Raw genomic sequence first — 20,255 nt, 5'->3', positions numbered from 1 at the left:
AGTGTTTGACACACGTGTTTTAATATCTTCTTTTCCTTCCACTTTTTAACTGTGCTTTATTTCTATTATATAAAATCCCAATAAAATGCACTAATATATGTACAAATTAAAGGTATGTGAATCTTTTTGTACTGCATATTCTCCTGAATCCACAAGAAATGTGAGTACCGATGCACATAAAGGAAATAAATTATTGCACATTCTGTCTATGTGGATAATTTTTCTCTTGGAAAAAAGCACGGTTGTTAAATTTTTACATTAATTAAGCTGTTTTCCATACTTTATAAGGATTGCCTCTGCAGAAACAGTTTTAGGTTGTTTTGTGAATAATTCTCTGCATAATTAATACCATATTTCTGTTTTTTTCAGTCCATGGGGCATCATGTGCCTGTGTGTGTTACCAGTAACCAGCTGCACCTCCAGCCAGCAGAGGGGGTCTCGCTTTGTTGCTCCTGTCCCTCATGCGCCCGAAACAACCAAGTGAGCCGGACTGTTGCTCTGTAATGTATTTAAGTTTAGATTAATGTTTTCCTATCACATCACCAGGAACTACCCCCTTCCATCGCTTATCGATATCTTGAGGGAATCCCCAGTTCGTAAACAAGATGACGTAAAGAGATGTTCTCCTTGCCACACTTTGCCCCTTTCCCGACCCCTGGGACACGATGAGCCTCTCTGGCCTTAGATTTGGTCCTCGCTGAAAGGGCGGTGCAGGCAAATTAGGGCTGGGATATCCCTGTGTCAAGGTGTCTGGGGCAGATAGAGATGTTTGTGTGTCATACACCCTGCTGAGCGCAGTGGGGTCCTGCACTTTAGCGCCGACGTACTTTCAGGTGGGTGTTCCCGCTCACGTCGGGCCCCTCAGTGAACTGGTCTTTTCGTCTGTCCCAGGTCAGTTTGTCTCCGGGTTCGACGAGGCTGACAGGGCGCTGATCATCCTGTTTCCAGTACTGGAGACCAGGTGGGATTACCTGCACTCAGGTAGGGGTGTAGACATGGTTTTTTTATAGGATTCCTAGGGACAAGAACCAAGAAGTTTAAATTAGCTTTTTACAAACTTCAACAAATGGAGTAATGTTTACTTTGCTTTATTTTTAACAGGAATTTCAACAGAGTGCACTCAGTACTGAAATTTAATATGTGGATCATACAAACACCTCAAGATCTGCTGTTTTAAAATATGCAAATAACTTGCTTTTGATGTCATAAATTTAAATTGGTGCAGACATCAAATTACTTTTAAGCAGAAGCATTTTTGTGTGTGGATTTTAAAAGTGACGAAGCCATTTTCTGTTAATGTTAGCAGGTTCAAAATCTAAATGTGCAACAGAAATTTTTAATTTTGCCATGCAAAACCTGTCCTTTTTCTGTTTGGTGTTAAAATATAATGTTTCTGTGTTTAATTGTATAATTCTGTGCAAAGTTGCAGAAGCTAAAAGTATTTTTTTTTCTGTCTTGCCACTGAGGAGAACATATAAGCCTGGTTGACGGGCGTAACCCAAAGATAAGACTCTGTAGTCTCCTATTTAAACTATATCGTACTTCAAATTGTCAACGGCCAGTTTATTATCTGACCTGTGTGGCATCTTTACAGGCAGACTCTGAATGACGAATATGGTGGCGATCATTCGTTTTTTAATAAAATTGGTGTCATTGGTAATGACACTCAAATATAATTAGAGAAAATTTGAGGGTTTTTTTATATAATTATTGCAAAACTCTGTAAAGTTGGGTTATCATGTGTCCTTTCCATTATAAGTTCATCAAATCACCTCCAGTTTTAACACAGCTGGTCTTTAGTGAGAATTTGTTGACTCTGAGTTACCAGAGACGACTTCTGTGAGTCAATTAATTTGTTTTCTGCTTTAGGGAATGCATTAAGTAGCTGAAAGCAGAGGTAATTCAACATCCATGGAGAACAATTTCACTTTTGAGGAGGTTTGTATTCATTTTTACTGATTCAATGAACACTTGAAGATGTTATCTAGAATTTTTAAACTAATCAATCACTTTCTAACTCATCCAGGGCAGCGACATGTCATATGAAGACAATGATCCAGCCTTCCCTTCTGATTTAAAACTGTGAGTGCTTCATCTTCTTTAGGCCTCCTTCTTCAGCACTGTGCCCCAACAGTGAACTTCTGCACACTGTTTCTGATAAGATAGTGGGAACTATCATTCTAGTCCAAGGCCCAGTTTTTAAATTATTCAGTTCAAGAGTGTGTAGTTTATGATGCATTTATGCACCTTTTGATTAAATTAATTAATTTATTTATTTATTTATTTATTTATTTATTTATTTATTTATTTATTTACCATTGATTTGTTTGAATCTGTTTTGTTGAGTAAAAACATAGATTATCTAAACAGCTGCAATAGTAAAAGCATGAAATATGTATATAATTCTTAACTAGACTTTGAAATTATTCATTTATAGACTGAAATATATTTTATAAAACGCAATTGAGAGTTTAACAGTCTTCTGCTTGCTGTTTTTTTTCTTCTTTTTTTTTTTCTTTTTTAATAAATACTACGTAAACAAACATGAATAACTTCCTGTTTCCAGAATGTAAGAAGCTTTTTATGTTCTGCTCGAAAACATCCCCAGACATTTGAACTTACGTTAGATCTTCTTCTGGGCCAATCAGAGATAAGAATGTAGCTGATAAACAAGTCGCTTTGTGCTGCCATCTTGTGGCGATGAAAAGCATTGCACCGATTCTGGAATTAAAAAAAATATATAGAAATTGAATTGAATCATTCTTATAATGAAGGATTGAACTGCATCTCTGTTAAATGACGAAGCAACATTTTTCAGTTGCTTTGCAACATCTGAGTGCAAAGTGGCGGATCTGGCTCATGTTTCTGTACCTCCGAACCCATCAGAACTTCAGAAGGCCTGAACAACTTTAATGTCGAAAGGAATGATGAAGAAAAAGAGGAAGAGACTGAGCCTCCTCCTGAAGCCATTGTTATTCCCAGTGATTCAGACGGTAAGCTGTCCTTTTCAACAGATTTTACTGAATTTTACTCCATTTAAACCACTCTGATGCCTCTTTATTTTTAGCGTTTCTGAACGTGAACACCAATGCCACCACCAGGGGGGATGCTCAGGTAAGTGTACTCTTCTGAAGAAGAAAATGGTGTAAAGAGGCTCCCCAAAGTGCACTGACTTCAGCTGAAAATCAGGTTTTTGTGATGTAAAAAAATGACACAAGGTAAATAATTTAAAAGCTTTTTTCACATATTCAATAAACCTTTTAGGAAAAAAAGTATATTAATACTATTTGGAGAGTACAGGACATTGCTACTTCATTATTCCTGTTGGTCTCTTAGCAGTCTCCTTGACCAGTTTTTATCATGTCTTTTCAACAATTGTGGAGATCTTTATAACATCACTCTTGTGCCACATTTTTCTTTATTGGTTAATAGCATGTAAACAATGCTGAAGTTTTTCGTATCCTTCTTCTGATTGACACCAGCAACGAGATCTTCCTGATCCTTTGTGATCTCTTTGCAAACAATGGCTTCAGCTAAAAGATGCAAATATGAAGAAGTAAAAGAAACTTGACTCTATTTCCTTTGAAACCAGACCCAATATATGGTAGACTCAAGGTAAAGAAGACTAAAAGATGAAAGATTAATCACATGCCTTTTGACATTTTATTGCTTCATTTTATGTATTTCACTCTTCAAGCAAATAGATTTGTTTGTTTTTCAAATGAATTGTGCAAATTAAACTTCAGCGTTACATTTGAGATGATATCTGCCATTTTTTAATACACACAAACCTGATATTTTCATTGGGGAAAGCAAACCTTTTACTGCTTTAACACTAATACGCTGAAAAGTGCTTGACCTACTGTTTTCTTACAACAGGCCTATGTGGAGTTAAATGAGCTCCAGGGCAACATCTGGCAGGAAACCAGCCGATGGGTGGGCTATGAGGAAAACCTTGACCCCAACACCAGACAGTGGGGTCCATCTCATGTCTCCTACCTCACCTTTAAGAGCTTGCTCCATGTTCGCAGAGCGTTAAACACAGGTGATTTCAGAGCTGTTACAGAGCTAGAAAGTAGCATCCAAACATTCTTGTGACTGGTTGGTCGATTTGGAGCTGTAGTAACCCCAAGCCTTGGTTCTCAGGAGCCATCATCTTCGACATGAACGCCAGCACCCTGGCCTCTGTGGCTGAGAAAATAGTGGACGAGCTGGTCAGCAAAGGTGAAATCCGTCCCACTGATCGAGACTCCCTGCTGAGAGCTCTCCTACTGAGACGCAGGTAGGAATGTTTCTGTTTTTCCCTGCCATTCCATAAACTCTCAAAGCCATTCTAAGCATATTTTTGCTTGTCCTTTCAGTCAGAATGAGGGACCTGTGGTCACTCCGGCTGGAGACATTCAAATGCAAACATTTTCAGTCATAAAGAAGGTAGTTATTTACCTTTAGTCCATCTTTGTATGACATATAGAATATTTTAACATACTTCATCTACTTTATTTTGCAGAGAGACAGCTCGGACAACATGGAGGCTTCAATTGTCCTCACAGGTATGTTTGGTCAAATGCAGCCTTGTCCCTGTATGATGTGCATGTTTTTGGTCCATATCTGATGTAAAGAGGTTTTCTTGCAGGTGTGCTCGACCTCCTGCAGAAACCGGTGGTGGCTTTTGTCAGGCTGAGTGACACTGTGGTGATGGAGTCTGTCCTCGAGTCTTCGGTCCCCATTCGTTTTGTCTTCATGATGGTTGGCCCCTCCAGCAGTGATCTGAACTACACTCAAATTGGGCGAGCCATGGGTGCTCTGCTAGCCGACTGGGTAGGAAAAAACTACAGTGAAAATCACAGGATCACGCTGTCAAAACCAACTCAGATTAAAATGACCCGTCCCTCCCATCTGATAGGTGTTCAGTCTGGAAGCTCACCTTGCCCAAACTGAGAAGGAGTTGAACACAGCGATCGCTGACTTCATGGACTGCAGCATCGTGATTCCACCCACCGAGATCCAGGACAAGGCAATGTTGGAGTCAATAATTGACTTCCAGAAGAAGATGCTGCGTGAAAGACTCCGTCCCACTGACACCCGCCTTCTGTTTGGAGAAGCCGCCGGTTAGCATCTTTGACCAGAACTACAACAAGAATATAGACATCTTAACCCTTTTAGATTCAGACGTCAAAATTCAACTAATTTTGAAGATTAGGCAGAACTGACCAGACTGAGATCTTGTTATCTAATAATGTAATGAACATGTTTTGTGTAGCTCATAGACCTAGCTTAACCTACTCAAGGAAGCGTGGTAGGTCACCTTTAGTGTTTCAAAATTGGATTTTGAGGTAAAAAGTAGCAAACTGAAAAATAGTTGAGAACTTAGAATCAGACCAAATGAATGTCTTCTTGTTTACGTTTAGATGCGGCTCCTGAAGGGCCAAAGGAGGACCCTCTGGCCCGTACAGGCTATCCTTTTGGTGGAATGGTGAAAGACATCAAGCGCCGTTACCGCCACTACCTCAGCGACTACGTAGATGCTCTGAACCCTCAGGTGCTTGCTGCCATCATCTTCATCTACTTTGCTGCCCTGTCACCTGCCATCACCTTCGGAGGGCTTCTAGGTAAGTAGAAAAAGTCCACAGTGGAAAGACATGTATCTCATGTTGTGTTTGATGACCATAGTAGTTGCTGAAAATTGTCTCTGGCTCTGAAGCTTTTGTTGGTCTCTTTAAATCCACTCTAGCGGACAAAACAGACAAAATGATGGGAGTCTCAGAGCTTATGGTCTCTACCTGCGTTCAGGGTATAATCTTCTGCCTCATTGCTGCCCAACCTGTCCTTGTCATTGGATTTTCTGGACCTCTGCTCCTGTTTGAAGAAGCTTTTTTTGTCGTATGTACAAACAGTCAGATGATAAGATTTCTGAAAACGTTTTAAAAGCACTACTGTCCTCATTAAAGTCGTCTTTCCTTTGTCTGCACTAGTTCTGCACAACCCAAGGCATCGAATACATTGTGGGCCGTATCTGGGTGGGCATGTGGCTGGTGGTGATCGTGATTGTAGTTGTGGCCGTGGAAGGCAGCTTCTTGGTCCGATTCATTTCACGCTTCACCCAAGAAATCTTCTCAATCCTCATTTCACTCATCTTCATCTACGAGACCTTTGCCAAGCTCATCAAGGTTAGCACAGTTCATTCGTCCACCCTTTCTCACCACAGCTCGGACAACATGCTGTTGTCCGAGCTGTCATTTCACTTTTCCATCAACTCTAACTGACTTCTAATCCCTTTTCTTGTTCAGATCTTCAAAACTCATCCTTTGATTCTGAACTACGAACATCTTAATGACACACTGGATAACCCCTTCCATCCAGTCATCAAGGAGCACACAGAGATTCATTCAGATGGCAATGTGACCGTTAAAGAGATGGAGGTTGAAAGGGCATACCCCAACACTGCCCTGCTGTCTATGTGCCTTATGTTTGGCTGTTTCTTCATTGCATACTTCCTTCGTCAGTTCAAGAATGGTACCTTCCTCCCAGGCCCGGTAAGAAGAAGTTCTGAACAAACTCTAAAAATCACCTCTATAAAGTGACCTGGGTTCGATGGAGGGCTATGTTTAATTTTCTCTCCAGATTCGTCGCTTGATTGGAGATTTTGGAGTCCCTATTGCCATTTTCTTTATGATCGCAGTGGATATTAGCATTGAGGATGCTTACACTCAGGTATGTTATGTGCAAATGTATAAAAATACCGCAGTAAGCAATACTGTTTGATTTTGTCTGTCTCTATTTGTTTCAAAAATAAGACTTACATGTGAATCAATCTTCATGGCATTTATTTCACTTGTAAAAACCTAGTATTACATTCAGGAAAAAGTTTAGTTGTGTACATCACTGGTCTGTTCTGGGGAATAAGAAGCTTGGCAAAAAAGAAAGTACCTCTATTTACTAGTTAGTTTATTTACCAAACTTTACCTGTGGCCCTGAAGTATTGCTTCAGTTCAATTCAATTCAATTTATATAGTGCCAATTCACAACAAATGTTTTTGTATTGGAGAAAGGAATGTCTGTTTTTCTTTCCTAGGCATGTTTTCTCAGATTAGATGTTTTTCCTTTAAGAAAATTTCACAAACTTCATATTTCTACATCCGCTTAGAATAAAGAAGCCTGATTTATCTTCAAGAATGTCTGAATCCAAAACAAACAAATTCATTTTCAAACTTTGCCAAAATAACCTTACCCTTACCTTCTTTTTTTTGCATTTATCAACCAATATTTGCCTTATTTTGCAGAAACTGGTTGTGCCAAAAGGTATTGAAGTGACCAACCCCAAATCTAGAGGCTGGATCATCAACCCCATGGGAGAAAAAAAGCCTTTCCCTATTTGGATGATGGGTGCCTGCTGTGTTCCTGCTCTGCTTGTCTTCATCCTCATTTTCATGGAGTCCCAGATTACTACGTGAGTAAAGTTGGATATTCTATACATTACCGTTACGAACTGCTTGAACAATGTGAAAGAAGTATCTATTTGTGTGCTCACAGGTTGATTGTGAGCAAACCTGAGAGGAAGATGGTGAAAGGCTCTGGTTTTCATTTTGACCTGCTCCTCCTGGTCACCATGGGCGGCATTTCCTCCATCTTTGGCGTCCCCTGGCTGAGTGCTGCCACTGTGCGGTCTGTCACCCATGCCAACGCTCTGACCGTCATGTCTAAGGGCCCCAAACCGGTGATCGAGAAGGTGATTGAGCAGAGGATCAGTGGTATGATCGTGGCCCTTATGGTTGGTAGGTGCTGCCATCTAGAGTGCTAATGCATTCACAACATGCTTGAAGGGAAGAACTGTTTCCTCCTTTTATCACCAACTCTCTTTCTTACTGTTCAGGAGTTTCGATTTTCATGGAACCGATCCTGCGGATGATTCCAATGACCGCCTTATTTGGTATCTTCTTGTACATGGGTATCACCTCTCTAAATGGTGTCCAGATGTGGGACAGGATTCTTCTTCTCATTACACCCAAGAAATACCATCCATCTGATGCCTATGCTACCAGGGTATCACTCCTAGTCATTAATACGGTTTATCTCACTCTGTGACACATTTTGAGTGTGTATTTTGTGTCTCCTGCACGTTATTGCTCCCAACTATAAGTACTAATACTGTTTTAATTCAAGTTAAAGCTTTCAGGACTGTTGGATTTCATTTTTGTTGATTTATTCAAATCTACAAAGGAGATTTCTCAGCTTTAGTAACTTGATCCTGTCTGTTTATCTTTGCAGGTGAAAACAATGCGGATGCATATCTTCACTCTGATCCAGATTTTGTGCTTGGGAGTCCTTTGGCTTGTCAAGCAGAGCACCTTCTCATTGGCACTGCCTTTCTTCCTCATTCTCACCATCCCATTGAGGATCTTAATGACCGGCCGGATCTTCACTCCACTGGAGATGAAATGTGTAAGTTCTGGGCTGCATCTCCAAAATCTCCCAACAATTCATTCATTCATTCATAAGTTATCTTGAAGTTGTTTTATTGGTGTTATTGTTAACGGATGGATTTGTCTTGCAGCTGGATGCAGATGACGCCAAAGTGAAATTCGATGACGAAGACATGGAAGATGGATTGGCGTAAAAACCAATATGAAGAAAAACCACTCAATTGTAATTACAAACTGTTGTCATTTTTATCTTTAAAATATTACTTTTCATATCCAGCATTCAGGCAATGTTTCTGTTGATGAACCAGGCAAAGGCTTAAATAGAAAATAGTATTTTAACTGAAGACATTTTTGTTTTGAAAAGGCAGCACTTTTTCCTGTAAAAACATGTATCCTTCTTTTTCCTTCCAGTACATATTTAACATATGGATTTTCCCATTTGCCTTTGTTCTAACACAGGATTTTTTTGCTCGCGCTAATTTATTTTTCTAAGTTTTTGAAATAATCACAAATAGGAATTTCTGTGACTTTCACTAGTGCCTTTTCCCACAGCCTGGAGTATTTTTCTCAATATGTTTTAAGCTATTTTTATTAAGTTTGCTCCAATTGATTTCTTGTGTGTCATAGTATTTTCTGTTCTTGTTTGAAATGTGTATAAAAAAGATGTGAGTTGCCTATATGAGAGTTTAGAGTATAATTACTTTAAAAAATAAATCAAAATCAACGAACAATAAAGGGAAGTTAATAAAGAGATGCATTTTTAGTCAATTGCTGGAGCATAGCATCAGGAAAGTATTCTTGTAAATGACCTACATTGTTCGTTAAACGTGTGTGCTTAAACTGTACATTGCTTTGGATTATTTTAATACAAATAAAATCAGTGTTTAAAATGCTTGACTTCATAAGTACAACTGGGAAACAGCATAAAACAAATCTAGCGATTTATTATCAGTTTTTATCCCGTTAGTAGACAGGAAAGGACTTAAGGATGGATGCTGCTTTCACGGACATCATGCAAATATCAACTCCTCCATATTGAAACTTTAAAAATAGTGACCTCCAAATCCAAAACGCATGAACGTTTCACTGTGTATTCACATTTTATAAAATCAATTGAATAAGCTGCACTTATTTCTAATAATACCATCATTTTTAAGTATTTTCTTTTTTTACAAAGTGTAACAGAAAGAGTAAAAACATTTAGTTGAGTTTAGCTAATACTTTAATAATATTTCATGACCACATACATATTTTACATTTGAAAAAAGCTAGAAATAAAAACTAGATAATACAATTTTGGCTTAGAACGCTGTTCTAAATGTACTAAAAGTTTTACGAAATTACTTATTTAAGAAAATGGCACCTCAAAGTGGTGTATTATGTGATTCCAACTTTTCCGACAGCAAGTGAACACAGCAAAGTTTAACAAGGCTGAGTGCCTGAAAGTCATTTGTTTTCGATGAATCGGGCGGACTGGATTGGACAGCCGGCGGTTCCGCCCACAAACACACAAGGTGGAGTTGAAAAGAAAAAACACACTGGGCCAAAATGAAGCTGTCAAACAGCCGCTTACAATTCAGTAAAAGAGGTTTGGAGCTGGTGGAAACCGCTTGAGCACAGGAAAAGAGAAATAAATGCTGACAAACAACAAATTGCATTTGATTTTTATTTGATTTTAAATAGCAGCATTAAATACGAGAACCAGAGCTGCAACTTTGGCTTTCTTGAGACCCGGAGTTGCCTGCTAAAACCCCCGCGGTGCAAAATTTCGCCTCGGAGATGTAACAGGATCGGCCTCGGGGAGCAAAAGTAATCGTGCTCGGTTTTATTAAAAAAAAATCAACGGTGCGCCACCGCAAAAAAAATGGTGTTGAGTCGGCGCAGCGAAATGGTTGGATGGAGAGGGGAGAGCTGCTGCGCGTTGAGTGGAGGGAGACTGCGAGTGAGATGGAGGCGGGGGGAAGGACCGTCTCTGCGGGGACTGGAGCCCAGCATCGACGGCGCAGTGCTGGCTATAGTTCAACCCTCCCCTTCTTCCTCCACAGCGACACTGGCTCACAACGAAACAGGTAAGGCACCACAAAACTCGGTCGGTTTCACAGCTACACTACCGAGAAGCTCATAAAAAAAAACGATGAAAAGTTTACAGTGAAACATTTAGTTGTGGGGTTGGTTGTCATTTAAACGCCCCTCGCACGGCAGTTTCTTTGTAGCACCGAAACAGACCGACCGTTGTGGAAGGGTACAGACGAGGTCGGCCATAGCCGAATTACTTATCCCGAACAGTGGGGAAGAACCGCGTTGTAAGACCCGAAGGTATGTTTCATTTTTACTTAAAAAAAACCCGACGACTGCTTTAGGCAAAATACTTTCATCGAAACTGAGACATTTGTGATGTAACGGTGGGGTTTGCGTGGGGAACGAGCGGTGGTTTCCGCGCCGAGACCTCCATGCGGCTGTTGGCGGAACAGCTAGCCGCCACTCTCGGCCAGCCATCAGGGATCTCGGTTTAATATCTCACCGTACTGAGACTCGCCCTCCCTCTCCCCCTCACTCTCTCTCACCGACCGTAGCCCAGAACCACCAGCGACGACCGAGCTCGAAGAACCCGCCTTCTCGTCCTTGCTTATGCGCTTTTCGGGTGTAGGGGAAGGGAGGCTGCAACGCCCCGGCTTTAGCTCTAAGCTCCGTTGTCAGTGTTTGCAGTGCGCCATTGGACCTTGTCACGGTAGGTTTCCTCACAGAGCAGAGCGGGGCTGAAGCATGGCGGACCTGGAGCTGTTTTTGCCGCGCCAGAGAAGCTGCTCATACTCGGATCTTAGCGTCCTTTCTGAGATGTAACCGAGCATTTGGGATCCGCGTTTTCTCGGCAGTTACGTTCTGATCAGTTTACTGATGATACAACTAAAATTAACGAGCAAAAAATTAGGTTAACGTGGTGTTTTTCCGGTTAATATTTGGATTTTTTTTGCATCTCTTTCTGAGGCTCCGCAGGTCATTTCAACTGAAAAAGGTTAGCCAATCTTGGTCTTGTTTGCCTTTAATTCTCCGAGATATCACTGAAATAAAATTTATAATTTTGTAAATACCAGCTAATGTAATCCAGATCATACACGGAGAACAGAAAAATCTAATTAAATTATCTTTCTAACATAAAAATGTGACTTTACAAGTCAACTGAATGTACATTTATTTTTCCACATGGTAAGCTGTCTGGTTGTGTAGTTAGTACCGTTGCAGTTCATTTTTTAAGACATCCATATGTTGTATTCTTGGTTGAAATTGGCGAAACTCGATGGCAGGTTTTATATAATTTAGTTTCTGGATTAGCATTCATGTTAATATAAGAGGTTTTAATCAAGCTAGGTCACGCGTTTGAGCTGGGACCATCAAGGACAAGATGAACAACGAGGATCCGCCATCATGGAAGCACAGCTCGGCTACGCCTCGCTGAAGAATGCTCTCGGTTTTGCTCCACAGATCCGCCATGTTACGTTTAAAAGACGACGAAAGTACTCTCAAAATACGTAAAAGCGCTCATTTTTGCCTCAAACGAATATTACTTCGACCTCCCTATATGTTTTTGGAGGTTTACAGGGAAAAAAAAACCGATTAAAAGGTTCGCATGACGGAGTTAGAGCCGCATCCAACGGTGAGGAGGCGCCTCTTCCGAGTGGCGCATTTGGCTGCAGTGCTTCCAAGCCACCATTCCTGCCTCTCGGAGACCGAAAGCAGATCCCCCAGTCCGTGGTCAGCTGGTCGCCTACAGCTGCCTGTCTGTCCACGTCTATTCGCTTCCTCCTTCCGTAGATCCTCCCCAAAAACTCCGCTCCGACAGAAAAATCCTCCATTACCGAGCAGACCGAGGGAGAAAATGGTCGCTGCTGTGTGTCCACGATACTTTTGTTGTGGAATAAGGACAGAGCTAATTCGCCAAATTCCGGTTAGGGGGGGAAAAATCGTCTGAGACTCCTGTTGTCGTAGCTAGTTGTGCTAGTTTGAAGCCCTCCGCAGTGTTATTTGAGATTTGAAGCCGTCACAAGCAATAGCCTATGTCTCACCATGCAGCGTAAACGTTTTAGGGGCGGTGTAATGAACATAAAACATCATGCAGAGGCAGATTTACATTCACACAGAAATGTATTAATTTTTAATCCGCAAATTGATAACTCGCAATCTACTTTTTAAACAATGACTAGAAAAAAAAACATAACTTATTTGACCACTTTTTTTTAATGGACTCGGAATTTTTTTTTTTTCCAATTTGTTCCTTTTTAAGATTCAACGGAGCCAATACATGAATGAATAAAAACAGTTTATTTTTTACTTGATTTATTCTCATATAAAATCTCATTAGTTGGTTGAAAACCCTTTTTTATTACAAATATTTCTGTAATTTCAAGCAAATTGGATCTCCTTTACGTACTTAAATGAAAGTTTGATGTAAATTAATTATCTTACACTAACTGCCTGGACCTTTATTTAAACATTTACCAGGTCTGGGTAAGTTTGGAAAAATATTTTGATTTCCTCGCTATTGAATTTGTCCAAAATCTTTTAATCCACCCATTGATGACGCATTTACTTCATATCCTTCTGATTGTAGTTTAGTTAAAAAAAAAAAAATTCAGGTTTGGTATTTAAAATGTACATAAGCTGCAGTAAATTCATTATAAAATAAGCTTTTAAAACAGGCTACACATAAGATGGGAACTCTGGAAATGTATGGAAAAATATGTAAGCGGCATGGTAAATCTTCTATTCTCATTGTTAAGTGATTAATTGCTGTATTTAGCATACTTTTGATTTTATACATAAGTTTAAAGCTAAGATACATTAAATATTTATAGCTGAGCATTAAAAGTGAACTAAATACATCCCAGAAATAACTATTTACTGGAACCATGAGGTTAGTTTGACAAAAACGTTCTTTATTTGCAGAGTCGAGACTGTATAACCACAAATGAATGGAGACATGGAGGCGGTGGCCCAGGACCAAGGTATGATTCTCCAACAGCTCTGTTGATTTCAAACCTTTTCATACCATTTTCCTGCCCATCCATATATTTAATGACATTTCTGCTCTTCTTTTGTAATGTGTTCACAGTGTGGGCGCAGGATGACCTCCTAAAATTGCTGGACTCCATGAAAGTGGCTCTGCCTCAGAAGGACCTGACAAAATACAAAACCTCCGAGTCCCACCTGGACTGGCAGAAGGTGGCCTTCAACTCCTACACAGCAGAGATGTGCAAGCAGAAATGGCAGGAAGTCTCAAAAGAGGTGAGCCACGTTAACTGACTTCAATCTCAGACTAAATGTTCGGAGGAGTCCGCATTTAGAGCTAACCCATGTGTTTTCATTTCATGAAGATCCGGAAATTCAGAACTCTAACAGAGCTGATATTTGATGCCCAGGACTACATCAAGAACCCTTACAAAGGCAAGAAATTAAAGGTGAGTTGCACTCAGTACTTCTAACACCAAAGCTACGAAGCTATGCAAGTGAAGCTCAAAATTCAGACTTTTTTTTTTTTTTATCTCGTCTTTACACAGAAACACCCAGATTTCCCCAAGAAGCCTTTGACTCCGTATTTCCGTTTCTTCATGGAAAAGAGGGCCAAGTATGCAAAGTTGCATCCTGAAATGAGCAACTTGGACCTCACTAAGATCCTCTCCAAGAAGTACAGGGAGCTCCCTGACAAAAAGAAGGTCAGTAAAGTGTTTTTGTCTAAGTTAAAGTTTCATTTTTACATTTAAACCTGTGGTTTCACTAATCAAAACTTGTTTCTGTTTTGTTTCAACAGAAAAAGTATGTAGATGACTTCTTGCGTGATAAGGAAACATTTGTGCAAAGCATGATGAAATTCAGGTAAGAATGATTAATGCAGGGTTTTTTTTAAAAAGAATTTATTAGCTGGTTCATGATATCCCACTTTCTTGGTAAGCCTATAACTAAGTGGTTGTTTTACTTGCATTTCTCCAGATTTATGAGCAATAAGACCAATAATGCATAGGCTAACCAAGGAGGAATATAAAATATGCAAGCCTTTAACATTTATTAAATCTTTTATGTAAAACAAAATTGCAATGGTTTTTGCAATTTTATTTCTAATATATTTAATATGAGGCTTATTATTCTTTGTTGTGTGTAGTTTTCTACCTGTAGTTATTAAATGCTTAAACTGATCATGTGCAAACAGGGAAGAACATCCAGACCTCATGGAGAGCATGACCAAGAAAGGCTCAAATGTCCCAGAAAAGCCCAAGACGCCCCAGCAGCTGTGGTACAACCATGAAAAAAAGGCGTTCCTCAAGACGCATCCTGATGTAAGCCAGAGAGTCTGACCCTCCCACAATCCAGTTTGATTATTGGAAATGTGCTTTCTGAAAGATGTTGTGTGTCACAACCAGGCGACCACCAAAGACATCAAGGACAGTCTTGGTAAGCAGTGGACGCAGCTGTCTGACAAAAAGAGGCTCAAATGGATCAGCAAGTCCCTGGAGCAGCAGAAGCTGTACGAGGTGCGAGGATTTGGTTAACTGCAGCATGGAGGGTCTGTACGGTAGTTTGGGTTGGTTTTTATAAGTGGTTTTACGTTTTGTTTTTCTAGGAAGCGATGCGGGAATACACCAAGCAGCACCCGGAGCTGAACATGAGCCAGGGAAACATCATGAAGTCCACCCTGACCAAGGCGGAGCGGCACCTCAAAGACAAGTCCGACGGCCGGCCCGACAAGCCGCCTCCGTAAGCTCCACCCGTACGAAGCTCTCTGTCCAGCTGCTGGGACGGATTTACTCAGAAATCACGTGTGAATGTTTTAGAAACGGCTACTCGATGTTCTGCGCCGAGCTGATGTCCAGCATGAAGGACGTCCCGAGCACGGAGCGCATGGTGATGTGCAGCCAGCGGTGGAAGCTCCTGAAGCAGAACGAAAAGGACGCGTACCAGAAACGCTGCGAACAGGTCAGTCTGACAGCAAATCCAGAAGAAACCCCGTCCGGATCTCCTCCCGGGTTTTAATTTGATTCCTTTTGCTTTTTTCCATCCAGAGGAAGAAGGAGTATGAAATAGAGATGAACAGATTCCTCAGTGTGAGTTCCCAGTGTGCTTTGGTTCTGTTATTTTCTCTGTAAGCATTTAGTTTTTATCTGAAAGCTAAGTGTTTGTTTTTATTGTTTCAGACCTTGTCAGAGCAGGAGCAGCAGCGAGTTCTGGGCGAGGATAAGATCGGTCTCAAAAAGAACAGTGCAGCCAGCAGCCCTGCCTCTAGAAAGAAAAATGCTAAAACGAAGGTAAAGCTGGCATTCTTTCTTTTGTTTCTCTTTTTTTCTTTTGTTTCTTTGTTTCTAACTCATTTGCATTGTTTTTGTAGGCAAGTACAGAGAAACCCAAGAGGCCCATCTCTGCCATGTTCATATTCTCTGAGGAGAAGCGGGCCAAGCTGCAGCAGGAGCGACCCGACATTCCTGACAGCGAGCTCACCAGACTCCTGGCCCGCATGTGGAACGAGCTGCCTGATAAGAAGAAGGTAGCCTGTCTTCTACATACAATTATCAAAATAAACATCCCGACAAGTCGTCGTAGTAAAATTTTCTCCTGTGATTTTTTTTTTTCCTCCCTTTATGATTCAGGAGAAGTATAAACGCGTGGAGGCGCTTCTGAAAGCCGAGTCTGAGAAGAAGGAGAGGGAGGACAGAAGTCGCCTGCCGGATCCGCCCAAAACGGCTCAGGAAATCTGGCAGCAGAGTGTCATAGGGGACTACGTTGCCAGATTTAAGGTCCGATTGACTTCAGACACACAACCTTCTGGTTTCTCTGTTATTGTTTCCACCAGTGAAATTTAAACGAGCCCTTTTCGTTGCAGAATGATCGACCAAAGGCGCACAAAGCCATGGAAACGGTGTGGAGCACCATGGAGAAAAAGGAGAAGATCATGTGGATCAAAAAAGCTGCAGAAGACCAGAAAAGATATGAAGTAAGATGTCCTTTTGTTTCCAACACAAAGTAAATGTATTTTATTTGGTAGGAAACACAAAATGGTGCATAATTATGAAGTGCCGGGGCGATACAGCGAAGCATTTCAGAGTTGATGACGAGATAGAAAGTCTAAATTTTGAAAACAAACATTCAAATTACACTCATTTATCACATAAAATACATTGAAACTTGTGAACTTTTATTGAAAACATCTGGACGAGTAGGAACTGAACTGACTCCTCTGTGTTTAACAGAGAGATCTGTGCGAGATGCGATCTCCTGCCAACGCCGTCACATCTTTGAAGAAGATGAAGTTCGAAGGAGAACCCAAAAAACCGCCATCGTAAGTTTGCAACGTGACACTTTTTTTTGTTTTTAATGGCTATAAAAGGATGTAAAACGTTTATAAAATCTGTCCCTGTTAGAAACGGATACCAGAAGTTCTCCCAGGAGATGCTGTCCAACGGCGAGCTGAATCACCTCCCGATGAAGGAGCGAATGACCGAGATCGGCAGCCGGTGGCAGAGGCTGCCGCTGAAGGACAAGGACCGCTACAAGAAGATCGCCGAGGAGAAGCAGAAGCAGTACAAAGTCCTCCTGGAACAGTGGCTGGCTGTAAGAGCTGCTTAAAATAAACATAAGAGGTTTTAAATTAGCTTTGTAGATTTTTATTTTACCTACATCTCATCTGCCAACAGAGCTTGTCTTCACAAGAGCGAAACACTTACAGAGAATACAATTCCCAAGTAAGTCTTTACGTCTCGCGTCAGCAGTTTGCTTTTAAAGTGTTTTCTTCCATTTTGAACAGCTGAGATCTTACATTTTTTGCATTTGATTCACAGAAAAGAAGAGCTCCGGCAAAACCAGGAGGCGCCAAAGCAAAGATTAAGAAATCTGTGAGTCTCTGAGTTCATCCGTTCGCCTGAAGTCATGAAGCTCGTTTTCCCTAGCCTAAAAATGTGCTTTCCGACAGGACACGGAGGAAGAGGAGGACGACGACGACGATGAGCAGGAGAAGGCTTCGTCGGAAGCAGACTCCTCCAGTGAGGAGGATGACGAAGATGAAGACGACGATGATGTGAGCGGAATCTCTAATCGCTTAAAAGTATCAAGTTAAAAAAAAAAAAAAAAAACATGAATGCAAATTTTTTTCTGTTTCAAGAACGACGAAGATGACGACGATGAGGACGACGACGACGACGACGATGAGGTGGACGACAAAGAAAACAAATCAGACGATGACGACAGCAGCAGCGACTCTAACTCCGCCGAGTCGTCGGAGTCGGATTCGGACTGAAACATGGCCGCCATCGCCGCCGCCGCCGCCCAGAGACGAACTAAAGCAGCGCTGAGCTGAGCCAAGAGTCCAGGGAGCTCTGCCACTGTGCCAACCCTGCTCTCCTCCCACTAGGGGGAGCTCTCCTTCCCCTCCGCATCACTTCATTTATCCTACACCCGTTTACGTTGCTGCTCCAGAAGGAAGCCCGGCCCTGAAGTCAGTCCGATTCCCTCCCGGGTGTGACGGTCACAGCTGACGTTGTACCAAAAACAGCATCCCACTGGTTTGGTGATGTCATGAACATTTCTTCTCTGAGTTTGGTTATTTTATTTGCAGGCTCTATAGTAAAAGTTAGAGTTAAATGTATCAGGTAATCAGTTTCCCTCCAGTATTTTATTTTTTTTTCCTGACAAGGAGGTTGTGAACAGAACAGGCTTCAGAGCCAAAGAACACAGTTTGGTGGATCACTTCGTGAAGAGGGGGGCAGGGAGCATGTGCAGGGCACTGAATAATTGCACTCTTTAGAATGTTTCCTTTAATTTTAACTTTTTTTTTTCCATGTTTTCATTTGATGTAGATTTTGTGATTTGGTTCTCACAACGGTGGTATTTTGTTTAGAAGTCAAGCCATTAAGAATGTTTTTCTGTCACTGGAAGTTGTTTCCGGATGTCTTCTCTGTAGATTTAGCATGTTTTCCGTCAGACTGGATGGGCTCCAACTCAGTCATACCGCTGGCAGATTTACAAATTAAAGGCATTTTCATTCAGCCGAGAAGTTTGGCTTTGACTGGAACTGATGCAGGCATCTCTTGTTATGTAATGAGGACAATGTTTTGTCACATTTGGGTGAGGGGGGATAAAAATCTTTGTTTTTATTTCCGTTTTAATAAGACATGGCACGTTTAAAATTACTTATATCCTTTGTTTTTAATAACCAGTGGACAAATCTGATTTGGCATTACAGAAAACAAACCCCTCCAACAATTGCTGACTGACTTTGTGCATTAAATCTAAATCTGACAAAGGTATGAATAATTTATTTGGCATAACCTTTACTCCACTTTAGTGAAAATACAATAATTGCTGTAATATTTGGTGAACTCATTTAGCTCAACTCACAAAACATAGGAAATTACCGCTGCTATAATCAGTTTTACAATATAATCCAACATGATTCATAAAAAGGTAAAATGTCTGAAAATATTTAGTAATTTCTTTATTTCCAATGCCTTTCTTACACAGTTTGTACCATTTTCTGTGTTGGAATTTACAGTCATATGTTGAAGGTTTAAAATGCATTTATTTCCAGGTGTAAATATTTGGTAACATCACAGCATCCAGTTTTGTCTCCAAAACGACGCGTCTCATAGGATTCATTTATCAGTCTTAAAACGATTCTTGTCGTTTCAGCAGTTTGTCTGGACCTCAAAGGGAGCCATTTTTTCAGTTGTCTACATTTAATTTTTAGTATTTTTTTTTAAAACAATATACCTTTGGATTTTTTTATGATTTTGTTTATATACTTCCGGGTTTTTGTGAGCATTAATCGTCTGCTGAGGACCTGAATGGTTTGATTTTTTTTTTTAATCGAGTTTTGTTTATTTCAGTGGCTGTCATGACTTTGGGTTTTGTCTAATGCCCCCCTCCTAAAAAGTGTGCATTTATGTAAATCTGTCCGTCTGAGTTTGTGTGCACGCATTCACATCACTGTGTATATACGACGACGTGTGCGTGCGTATTTCTCTTTTTTGCTTTAATGTTTGCTGTTGTTGCCGTTTTCTTGCAAACCGAGATGTGACTGCAGCGTGCATCTTTGTGCCTGTGTGGGGGCATCATACCAACACCATGAATGTACATATTGTTCTGTTATTGGATCCTGACCTTCCCTAATTTGTGTCATTATTTCCCTAATAATGGACAAAACTTACATCATTTTTATTCTGATTGATTACTCTCTTATTGATCTGTATGTGATGGAATATTTTTGACTGTATCACAGGCAAACAAAAACCAGCGTGGGCTATTTAAGTAACTTCAGGAGGGGAACAAAGTGACTGATACATGGGGAGTTGCTGGGTGGAGCTGAGTTACCTGAAAATTTGGGGTTAAAAAATGTAATTTTTCTGTAAATACTGTTTTTGTTTTTCTTTTTGTATTGAGTGGATTTTGTTTTGTTAGTACGTTAATTTTGCAAACCCTCTTCTGTGACTTCCAGGGCGAGTGAGTCTTCCACTCACGGGAGGAGAGTTTTTAGTTTAAGGTCACCTGTTTTACTTGTTTCTTCTCTTCCCCTATGTTGGTTTCTAGAGATATGTATGACGGCAAAGCTTTACAAGTTTGTACTGCTGATCATTTGACAGGATTTGATGTTTTATATAGCGGAGGATGTTCTTATGTCCTTGTAGTTTAAGTATTTGGGCAAATAAAAGATTATCCTTAAAAGTAAGTCTGTTGTCTTTAAGAGTAAATGGGCAGGTGCATACGCTACTTTAGAGAGAACGTCTTGTCCTTTCTCTTTTTTTATTCATAAGTATAATCCTTCTGAGTTTCTACAGAGAAAACATTTCTTTAACTAGTTTT

General features: G+C 40.6%; 2 protein-coding genes across 6 annotated transcripts; both read left to right on the top strand.

Annotated features, from left to right (window-relative positions):
• The first annotated feature begins 717 nt into the window (after positions 1-717).
• LOC103148777 (band 3 anion exchange protein-like) lies at positions 718-9,310 on the top strand. Of its 2 annotated transcripts, none has more exons than XM_007567715.2 (21): positions 718-961; positions 1,870-1,938; positions 2,027-2,082; positions 2,887-2,993; positions 3,068-3,114; positions 3,880-4,045; positions 4,147-4,282; positions 4,362-4,431; positions 4,508-4,550; positions 4,634-4,818; positions 4,904-5,108; positions 5,409-5,609; positions 5,732-5,880; positions 5,973-6,167; positions 6,288-6,533; positions 6,622-6,711; positions 7,281-7,447; positions 7,531-7,772; positions 7,871-8,040; positions 8,266-8,439; positions 8,552-9,310. In XM_007567715.2, the coding sequence occupies exons 2-21, from the start codon at positions 1,912-1,914 to the stop codon at positions 8,612-8,614; spliced, it is 2,739 nt and encodes a 912-aa protein (XP_007567777.1). In that variant the 5' UTR covers positions 718-961; positions 1,870-1,911; the 3' UTR covers positions 8,615-9,310. The 2 variants fall into 2 exon arrangements, with proteins under 2 accessions (XP_007567777.1, XP_007567776.1); XM_007567714.2 differs by having other exon boundaries at positions 719-981.
• A 384-nt stretch (positions 9,311-9,694) lies between these two features.
• Positions 9,695-20,117, top strand: ubtf (upstream binding transcription factor). 4 transcript variants are annotated; one of them, XM_007567712.2, is made up of 21 exons: positions 9,701-10,489; positions 13,362-13,420; positions 13,528-13,700; positions 13,790-13,873; positions 13,973-14,128; positions 14,224-14,288; positions 14,620-14,746; positions 14,831-14,941; positions 15,031-15,164; positions 15,242-15,383; positions 15,470-15,511; positions 15,602-15,712; positions 15,793-15,948; positions 16,052-16,198; positions 16,285-16,395; positions 16,652-16,740; positions 16,823-17,012; positions 17,096-17,143; positions 17,240-17,293; positions 17,371-17,475; positions 17,560-20,117. In XM_007567712.2, the coding sequence occupies exons 2-21, from the start codon at positions 13,384-13,386 to the stop codon at positions 17,692-17,694; spliced, it is 2,217 nt and encodes a 738-aa protein (XP_007567774.1). In that variant the 5' UTR covers positions 9,701-10,489; positions 13,362-13,383; the 3' UTR covers positions 17,695-20,117. The 4 variants fall into 4 exon arrangements, with proteins under 4 accessions (XP_016534949.1, XP_007567774.1, XP_007567773.1 ...); XM_007567711.2 differs by having other exon boundaries at positions 9,701-11,148; XM_007567710.2 differs by having other exon boundaries at positions 9,701-11,433.
• Positions 20,118-20,255: the final 138 nt, after the last annotated feature.

Source organism: Poecilia formosa, unplaced genomic scaffold (genome assembly GCF_000485575.1).
Source record: "Poecilia formosa unplaced genomic scaffold, Poecilia_formosa-5.1.2 Scaffold212, whole genome shotgun sequence".
Lineage (NCBI taxonomy): Eukaryota > Metazoa > Chordata > Actinopteri > Cyprinodontiformes > Poeciliidae > Poecilia > Poecilia formosa.
Note: the sequence above shows the minus strand (reverse complement) of the source record. Positions and strands in the feature narration are given on the sequence as shown.

What these genes read in the sequence shown, in the direction of transcription:
- LOC103148777 (XM_007567715.2), top strand. Translation starts at nt 1,912, where the DNA reads ATGGAGAACAATTTCACTTTTGAGGAG. An exon ending in GTGCTCTGCTAGCCGACTGG is followed by an intron (nt 4,819 to 4,903) that starts GTAGGAAAAAAC and finishes CCCATCTGATAG; the next exon opens with GTGTTCAGTCTGGAAGCTCA. An exon ending in CTGATGCCTATGCTACCAGG is followed by an intron (nt 8,041 to 8,265) that starts GTATCACTCCTA and finishes TTATCTTTGCAG; the next exon opens with GTGAAAACAATGCGGATGCA.
- ubtf (XM_007567712.2), top strand. Translation starts at nt 13,384, where the DNA reads ATGAATGGAGACATGGAGGCGGTGGCCCAGGACCAAG. An exon ending in GGCGGTGGCCCAGGACCAAG is followed by an intron (nt 13,421 to 13,527) that starts GTATGATTCTCC and finishes ATGTGTTCACAG; the next exon opens with TGTGGGCGCAGGATGACCTC. An exon ending in AAGCAAAGATTAAGAAATCT is followed by an intron (nt 17,294 to 17,370) that starts GTGAGTCTCTGA and finishes GCTTTCCGACAG; the next exon opens with GACACGGAGGAAGAGGAGGA.